Source organism: Nicotiana attenuata, chromosome 12 (assembly GCF_001879085.1).
Source record: "Nicotiana attenuata strain UT chromosome 12, NIATTr2, whole genome shotgun sequence".
NCBI lineage: Eukaryota > Viridiplantae > Streptophyta > Magnoliopsida > Solanales > Solanaceae > Nicotiana > Nicotiana attenuata.
The window spans coordinates 25,362,261-25,371,970 of NC_032000.1; the positions used below are offsets into that span (position 1 = coordinate 25,362,261).

General features: G+C 37.4%; 1 protein-coding gene across 2 annotated transcripts; it reads left to right on the plus strand.

Moving 5' to 3' along the window:
* On the plus strand, positions 570 to 9,077 carry LOC109235464 (probable alpha,alpha-trehalose-phosphate synthase [UDP-forming] 9). Of its 2 annotated transcripts, XM_019401581.1 has the most exons (6): positions 570 to 822; positions 1,030 to 1,076; positions 2,760 to 2,881; positions 5,659 to 7,740; positions 7,891 to 8,158; positions 8,261 to 9,077. In XM_019401581.1, the coding sequence occupies exons 4-6, from the start codon at positions 5,759 to 5,761 to the stop codon at positions 8,582 to 8,584; spliced, it is 2,574 nt and encodes an 857-aa protein (XP_019257126.1). In that variant the 5' UTR covers positions 570 to 822; positions 1,030 to 1,076; positions 2,760 to 2,881; positions 5,659 to 5,758; the 3' UTR covers positions 8,585 to 9,077. The 2 variants fall into 2 exon arrangements, with proteins under 2 accessions (XP_019257126.1, XP_019257125.1); XM_019401580.1 differs by lacking the exon at positions 2,760 to 2,881.

Here is a 9,710-nt window from a genome sequence, read left to right on the forward strand (position 1 = left end):
ACAGATCATGGATTCATTAAAGTTTTCCTTTTTCTACATGAAGGGAAAAAAGCACATAAAATGTCAAGTGAATTTAAAAATGAAGACAACAATCAATGCAAATATTCTTAAACAACCCCTAGTTAACACAACTTTAACTAAAAAATCTCATCTAATTCCACCTAAAATAATCATGTCTCCTCTCTCCTCTCCCCTCTCCCAGCCACACCAAAAAAAAAAAGAAAAAAATTAAACGCATGGAAGTAGTTAGTACGTAAATTAGGACAAATACTCATTTATATTAAATTAAATGATTTAATATTAGTAGTTTAAATTTAAAACAGAAAATAATCAGTTAATCATAATTAAGTAAAAAATATATTTATGAAAGACGCATTTTACATACATTATTCCTCAAGAAGTCGTTAAATATTGTAGGGAAGGATATAGTTGTAATTAAGAAAGTACTAGATGGCCAATCACGAAGCAGAACTTGAGCAGCGAACCATGGTTAATTCAAACTAACCACGGTAAAGAAAAGTCGACTTTATCCTGTTACAACTTACACGTAAAACGACACTGCCCAAAAGCCCCAAAGTCAAGCTTTTCCCCCAATTTATAGAAATCGTACTTATTGCATTAAGTCTTGTACAATCTCCCTGTCTAATCTCATTTCTATTTCTTCTCTCTGCAAAAACACATTCTGATCTCATTTCTCTCTTTATATATTTTGCTTCCGTTGAAACTTCGCACCAAAATACACACACAGTATCTTTTTTTTTTTCCTCTCTCTCTCGTCGGTTTCTGACGTCATCACCGTCTTCCGGTCACCGGATTTCCCTTGTATGTACAGTATGCACATCGTCTTTTCTGATATGTTGTTTATTTTTATTTAAATTTGATTGCTTTTGTTTTATTTTTTTTCCTGTGGAATTTCATGTTTTGGAGGCTATTCTTATGAAAAACCGTTACGGAAAAGGAAAATGAAAAATTATTCTTGTTTATTAATTTTTATTTGTTATTATTGAAATTTGTTGTTATTTCTGACAGGAAATTACTGGGAGGTTTAGAAGCAATTTGTTTAATTTGAAATTAAGGTGAGAATTTTCTCATTATCTGTCATTGCATAGCGATTTTTAATCCTTATAAAGGCTTAGTTAAGTTTAGATCCCCATTCCTTTTGTTTACATGGTTGTACTTGTATTTCGACTTGATATATTTACTGAAATGTTGTCCTTGTACTGTCTCTTACAGCAAATAGCCATTTTGTTTTTCATTTGAAGCTCCTTTTTTGTTTCTGTACTTTGTTTGATTTTTGCATGGTTTTGAGTTTCATCTGTCTTGACGGTCACCCGAAGGAAAGCAAAATAAGCTACTAACATAACTGTTCTCTTTTTTTTTTTTTTTTTTTTACTCATAACTTAAAACCCAAGGGAGAGTTGAGATGTTTTTTATGAAAATGAAGTTCGCAGCAGAAAATGGCTGTTTCAAGATATGTCGTGGTTGTTGCACCTGTGGGTGTGGCCTAGGGTCAATAGAGTGGGAGAAGAGCATGAGGTCTTAGGTTCAAATCCTAACAACAACAACGACAACAACTACCCAGTATAGTCCCACAAGGTGGGGTCTGGGGAGGGTAATACGTACACAGGCCTTACCCCTACCCGAAAGGGCAGAGAGGCTGTTTCCAATCGACCCTCGGCTCAGGAAAAGGATTAGGTTCAAATCCTAGCAGAGGCAAAAAACATTAGTTAATTTTTTCTCATCTACTTCAGCCTTGGTGGGCAGCGCAGCGTTACCTGGTACTTGTGCTGGTGGGTGATAACAGGTACCCGGCGGAATAGTCAAGGTGCGTATAAGCTGACCTTGATACCACCATCATTAAAAAAAATATGTCAGGTTTGTTCCTTTAAATTGTATCAGATTTCCTTAACATGGGAATCTAATTCCATGGGGACATTTAACTTAACCAGTAACTTAATGTGAATATCAAAATGCATATAAGAGATGTGGAAGGTAATGACTACAGAAATGGATTCACTTAACAACTATGGAAGTAAATGTTGAACGAAGAATCTGGACATGTGTGTGTATGTGCATGAATTTGAGTTTGTTGAGGCAGCGTTAAATATTAGGTGGAAGAAAGGAAACGGGAATTTAAAAGCACCTAGGAGCAGAGTTTGCATGGGGAGGTATAATATGGTGTGCTACTTGGAGAGCCCGTGCATCATGCACGTGAATTGCCATTCCTTAGTGAGTAGAAGACAACAATTTTTTCTCCGTAGAAAGTTCCACTAGTTGTAAGAGAAACTTTTCCACAATAATGCGTGTGAGTTCACATTTATTGCTGAGTAAAAAGTTTAAAAGGAAGTTCATAAATTGGAAGCTTTCACAAGTTTTGAGAGGGACGTAAATGGACTGTTTGTAGCCGTTGAAGTGTTTACCATTTTTTGTTTCCTTTTGCACGTGGACCATGCAAACCTAAACATCTTATTAATATAAAAATTGAATGTAACACTTTAAAAGTTGAAAGAATTAAATTATTATCACCCATAAGGCGACAAAATATCATAATTATGTAGTGAAGGGCTGGCGGGATACCAGCACTTAGTTTCTTCTCAGTCTCTTAGTAATAGCCAGCAGGGATTACTATCCCCACTATGATCACATGAAGATCTTTTTATATAGAAATGGACATGCAAGCAATTTGGTCTATACCTGCCCCATACAGTTGTCTGTTTGTTGCATCTGGTGCTCACAAATTGTTGTTGGCTCATGACTAGAGGCAAGGCCCTAATTGAGCAAGCTATTTGAATCTAGTACTCAGAAAGTCCCTTGAGAGTTCTTTGCGTAGGAACAAAATCCTTCAAGTTCTTTGCTTGACGCCAGACTTTCGACGTTTCTGGTGAGTTTTTATGCCTAATACCATCAATAATGGGAGATGAGCATATTCACAACACAGAGGCAATGCAATTTTTTTATAAGTAATACTGAAGAAAAGCATTTTTTGAAAAACTGGATTTTATCTAGTCTAGTCATGTCATATGCCTCTTTTCTACCCTTCCTAATGTGCCATTTGATTCTGATTACATATGAGTGATTATTCAGTTTGCAGCTCTATAGTTTAGTGCTTAATAGCTATGTTGTGGACTCTCCAAAATGTAGCTGCACCCGTGTCGGATCCTTCAAAAATGCACTACTTTTGGAGGATCCGACACGTATCCTGCCACATTTTCGGAGAGTCCGAGCAACATAGCTTAATAGATAGGAGATGCCTTATAAGAACTATCAATTGTTTTCTAAACTTTATTGTGTTTGTACTTTCTATTTTCTTTTTAATAATTTACAAGGTTTTGATTTCTGGTTGTTTTTTGTTAAATAAGATGTTATATAGAAGTAAATCTCCCTCTGTTTCCACAAACTGGAAGATCAGACTTCACCATCATCCTTTATTACAGAGATTAACAAGGCTGGCTCTAGTAAGAGAGCAAAACATCTTATGTAGCTTCATTTATCTAGATATATAGTCGTCCTTGGCAGGTTTGCAAGATTGGTTGGATAATATCAAATGTGAAAAACACGTAAAAAGCGCTAAGCTCTAAGTCCATCAGGGTTTTAAGCGAAAAGCGCGAGCTTCAATGAAGAAAGGTACAAACAAAAGAAGTAAGAAGATTTTGTAGTTTAGGAATAATAATTATAAGTAGAAATAACAAATATATAGATAACAAAATTTAAAAGAAAACTAGAATGAAGTAAAATATTCATTGTTTAGTGTCGCCTCTTCAGGATAATGCTTTTGGCGATGAGACGTATGCCTTGAAGCCTTTGTGACTGCACTGAAGCGCTTGTTCAGTAAGGCGAAGCATTCTGCATGTTCTGCACCAGCTTTAGGATTTAAGCACTCTATAAACGAGCCTTTGACAACAATGTGTTGTAGGGGCTCCAAAATTAATTAGGCAGAACCCTAAGGAGTCATTTCGTTCGGAGACAAGTTATACAGGGATTAGTAATTCTAGGATTTGTAATGCATGTATTATTTCTTGTTGGATGTTTGGTTTGTTTTATTAAAAGAAATAGGAGTCTGAAGAGATGAGGTCATCTTTGTCATTTTAATAGTTTTAATCTTTATATTGCTAATACTTATATTCTTATTTCACATTCCACCCTGTATAAAAATAATACACAGATCCCCGCATAAGAGACAAATTACAACCAAACAAGGTACACGTTACACTGTATTTAATGAGGAGATTGATTCTCCTTATTCAAGCAACCGAACAATGTACAAGTTACGCTATATTTAATTAGCACACTAATTCTCCTTATTTTTACAACCAAACGGCTCCTAAATACGGATAGAGCTGAAAGAGTAACAAGTCGAGGAATCATGTATATAATCAGTAGTTTTTTCCATGATAACATTAACCTGTCCATATAGCCAAGAGTATTAATATAGGAAGGTCATGTGAAAAATGAAGATTGCATAATAAAGAATTAGTATACTGCCAAGTTAAATACTTCTCTTGCATATTCTTAAATAACACATTTAAGAGTTCTGATGGGATGTTAGAGCTCATCTCATGGCTGGTTGGCAAAGCTATAAAATTTTAGTCTAGACCTGCAATTGATATACTCTAGAAATATATGGTAGTATATACGTCTTTAGCTTTTGACAGAGTGTTGAATATCCAATAATTTCCTTTTAATGTAAAAATGTTTGATGCAATTCATCATGACGCATTTACCTCTAATTGCTACCTTCAGAAAGTATATAGTGAATACATGCCATAGTCTTTCTGACCCAAATAAAAGCCATAGCTTTTAAAGCATCTTTGGAATATTTAGCTCTCCACCAAATTAGTATTTTACAGCGAGATAGAAGGATTAATAGTTGTCCTGTCTGTAATTTCCTTTTAATTGGAGAGTTTTGGGGTAGTACATGGGGGTACTACATGATTTGGTGCACTCGCCTTCAAATGGGTTTTGGGTTGGATTTGAGTTTGTTACCAACATATCATTCCTAGGTTCGTTATGTACCATCCACCAAGCTTACTCAACACATTAAAAGTAGAACTAATCTTATTAATGGTACTTGTTTGTTTATTCACTGTCCATTTCAGCTGAACTGCTGTTGCTACTGAGGCAGCCATGGTCTCTCAAAGCCATATTACTGTTATTAATGTAAATACCATGTTCGTGTACCATAGCGCTCGGAAATGTGTATTTCCTTTCTTTTGTATTGGCTCCCACCTTATAATATAACCAACCCTCCACCCTGATAAATTGTTAATATTTGTAGCTTCTGTAATATATCACTCATCAGCTTGTAAATTTTTGTTTAAAGCTACTACAGCTGTCGCATTCTGTGGCGCTGTTTTTATTGTTATTCTTATTATGTGATTGAGATGAATCATTGGATCATTGCAATGTTGTAACAATTCTATCAATTCTATACTTATTTCCATTTATGAAGTTTGAGATTAAGTATTTCTTGACACTTCTATTCCTTGCCTTTCTTTTTAGCATCTTTGCCATTCCTTGTTTGATGCTCGATAATATCCTTAACCCTTCCAATCCATAGTTAGTTTGTTTGATGTTCTGATGATGTTAAGAGTCATGTCTTATGATGACCTTGTTGGCAAAATCATAATTGATGTCTTTCTCTACCTGTTGGTGCTGTAGGGTACTGCACAATTGCTTTGGGGGTTGAAAGTTTCAAGCATAGATTTCAAATTCCAGCAGCGCTTGTTTGCCAGCATTGACCAAATTTCACTTTTTAATCATGCCGTCAAGATCTTGTGCTAATCTTTTGGACATGGCATCTGGAGATATACTAGATATACCTCAGACACCTAGAGCTCTTCCACGTGTGATGACAGTTCCTGGAATCATTGCAGATGGTTATGGCAGCAATGATGGTGATTCAGATAGTATGTCATCCTCATGTCGAGAGCGAAAAATTGTTGTAGCAAACATGCTGCCATTGCATGCTCGAAGGGATACAGCAGCTAAAAAGTGGTTCTTCAGTTTGGATGAGGATTCTCTTTTATTGCAATTGAAGGACGGGTTTTCTCCTGAAACGGAGGTTGTCTATGTGGGTTCGCTCAAGGTTGATGTGGAACCTAGTGAACAGGAGGAAGTTGCTCAGAGACTTCTTGAGGAGTTCAAGTGTGTGCCTACTTTTGTACCCCATGACATCCAGGAGAAATTTTATCACGGCTTCTGTAAGCAGCAACTTTGGCCTCTTTTTCACTACATGCTTCCAATGTGTCCTGACCATGGAGATCGTTTTGACCGTCAGCTGTGGCAAGCTTATGTCTCTGCAAATAAGATTTTCGCTGATAAGGTTATGGAAGTGGTTAATCCTGAAGATGATTATATCTGGATTCAAGATTACCACCTCATGGTTCTCCCTACATTTTTGAGGAAGCGCTACCATCGTGTCAAACTTGGTTTTTTTCTTCATAGCCCATTTCCTTCCTCTGAAATTTACCGAACTCTCCCTGTTAGGGATGAAATTCTGAAAGGATTGTTGAATTGCGACCTAATTGGCTTTCATACCTTTGATTATGCACGTCACTTTTTATCATGCTGCAGTCGAATGTTGGGTCTCGATTATGAATCTAAACGAGGACATATTGGACTTGATTATTTTGGTCGTACAGTTTACATTAAGATTCTGCCCGTGGGCATACATATGGGTCGATTAGAGTCTGTGATGAATCTTTCTTCTACTTTTGATAAAGCTAAAGAAGTTCAAGAACAGTTCAAGGGGAAGAAGGTCATTCTAGGCGTGGATGATATGGACATCTTTAAAGGCATTAGTTTGAAATTGTTAGCATTCGAGTATCTGCTACAGCAAGACCAGGACTTGCAGGGGAAACTTGTTCTTGTTCAAATAGTAAACCCCGCTCGTAGCTCGGGCAAAGATGTTCAGGAAGCAAGGAAGGAGACATATTCAACTGCTGAAAGGATTAACCAAATTTACGGTAGATCTAATTACGAGCCTGTAGTTTTGATTGATCGTCCAGTTCCTCGCTATGAGAAAACAGCGTACTATGCTGTTGCTGAGTGTTGCCTAGTGAATGCCGTGAGGGATGGAATGAATTTAGTGCCTTACAAGTATATTGTTTGCAGGCAAGGTTCTCCTGGTATGGATGAGGCTATGGGTATTAAAACTGACTCTCCTAGAACTAGCATGCTTGTTGTGTCAGAATTTATTGGTTGTTCTCCATCTCTGAGTGGAGCAATTAGGGTGAATCCTTGGGATATTGAAGCTGTGGCTGAGGCTTTAAATGTGGCCATCACAATGTCGGATTCCGAGAAACAACTTCGTCATGAGAAGCACTATCGGTATGTAAGTTCTCATGATGTAGCTTACTGGGCTCGTAGCTTTATGCAGGACTTGGAAAGAGCATGCAAAGATCATTATAGCAAGCGTTGCTGGGGCATTGGTCTTGGCCTGGGCTTCAGAGTAATTGCACTTTCTCCGAGTTTTAGAAAGTTGTCTATTGATCACATGGTCTCCTCATATAGGAGGACACAGAGAAGGGCAATTTTCTTGGACTACGATGGCACTGTTGTACCTCAATCATCATTGATTAAAGCTCCAAGTGCTGAAGTTCTTACGCTGTTGAATGCTTTAAGCAGTGATCCTAAAAACACAGTCTATATTGTTAGTGGCAGAGGAAGGATGTCATTAAGTGAATGGCTTTCACCTTGCGAAAGGCTTGGAATAGCTGCTGAACATGGGTATTTCATAAGGTATGGAGCTAACCCTTCTGACTTGTATGGATATTTTGTGTAACATGACAGAGTCCTTTAAAGCAGTTGCCCTGTAATATCTCACTTGGAATTTGTCGTGATGTTTTCCATGGATATCTTCATGTTAACCATGTTTCTATCTTGTTGCAGGGGTAGTAAAACAGCGGATTGGGAATGTTTGGCTTCTGATCTTGAGTGGAAACCAATTGTGGAACCTGTGATGAAACTTTACACAGAAGCAACCGATGGATCATATATAGAACCGAAAGAGAGTGCTTTGGTGTGGCACCATCATGATGCAGACCCAGATTTTGGCTCCTGTCAGGCAAAGGAATTGTTGGATCATTTAGAAACTGTACTTGCAAATGAACCTGCAGTTGTTAAGAGGGGCCAACATATTGTCGAAGTCAAGCCACAAGTAAGATCGTCCTTCCTTGTGTATTTGTGTCTGATGCAGATACAGACATGTGCGTGTTGCATTATGCTCTTCAAAGTTTTTACTTGTTTGTGGTGATTGCAGGGTGTGACTAAAGGATTAGTGGCACAAAAGGTTCTCTCAATGATGGTAGATAGCGGGAAACCACCTGATTTTGTGATGTGCATTGGAGACGATAGATCAGATGAAGACATGTTTGAGAGCATATTAAGCAGTGTATCCAGTCCGTCAGTCACTGCTGCCCCAGATATCTTTGCCTGCACGGTTGGGCAAAAGCCAAGCAAAGCCAAGTATTACCTCGACGATACTGCTGATGTTCTTAGACTGCTTCGAGGACTTGCTAATGCTTCTTGTCCGAAGCCAAGACATACTGCTCAATTCCAGGTTGCATTTGACTCTGTTTTGTAAGTAGGCAAAGAAGTGTGTGGCGCATGTACATGGTTCTACTTTTGGATTTTAGCTTTTACTGATGAGGAATAAATATTCCTTCATCGATCTTAACTTAATGTGATGCATGCCTGGACTTGGGCCTGATTTTTCCAGGTGATGTGCATTCAGGGCTTGAATTCCTGTTGATGCTGACTACTTTTCTGTAAAAAGCATCGTCGGGGCAAAATTATTTTTCAGTACAGTTTTTGCTGAAGTCATGACGGCTGCCCTGAATGATTAAGAGGCACCATTGCGTGTATAGAAACATGACTCTTTAGTTTGTTTAATGACAGTTTGGTTCAAGTTCTATCTCAATGGAACTGGTAACCATGATTGATGCGTTTTTTGCCAAAAGAATTTGTCAGAACATGTAAATAGTTTTAGACTTTCTGGAATTGTTTTGCATTCCTACTGTAGATACTTCTGATATCTGATAATTGCAAATTTAGTGGTTATTCCGTTCTGTGGTCAATTCAATCCAGTTTCTGACGCTATATGTCAAAGTTTTCTGTTTCAGTCGTTTATGGCGTCTAATAATTGTCCTTTGGGACTGCCGACTAAAAGGTGAGTCTTCTGTAGTACGATGCTCGTATTAATTGGTGGGGATCTCTCAAAATTCCTCTCTTACAACTAGGTCATTCTAGTTAATAATTTCCATTTTCCTCTAACATTTCATATGAATAAGATTGCAACTCCAATGCGCACAAAATTAGGTTTCAAAATTTGTTTTAAAAATTTCCTCTCTCGCTTTTCCTTCCCAAGTTAACGTGCCTACCTCTCTCCTATAAAAATTGATAAAAAAAAAAAAAAAAATTACAATTAGGTCTTCGGCTGGAGGGATTTATTGTGCAAAAAAAAAAAAAAAAAACCACGATGCAGTCTCTGAAATCTCTCACCTTGCAATTACATCGATCTGCATTGTCAGACAGCAATGATTCAAAGCCTTCTTTTTTTACACTATTTCGGAAGCACAGAATATTCTACTAACTAAATAAAATTGAAGTGTGATGGAAATAAAATCTCGATACAAATCTGGGGATACAACTCTGTTGATAGACTACTTCCACATATCTATGTAAGCGTAACAATTTTTGGAATTCAGTTG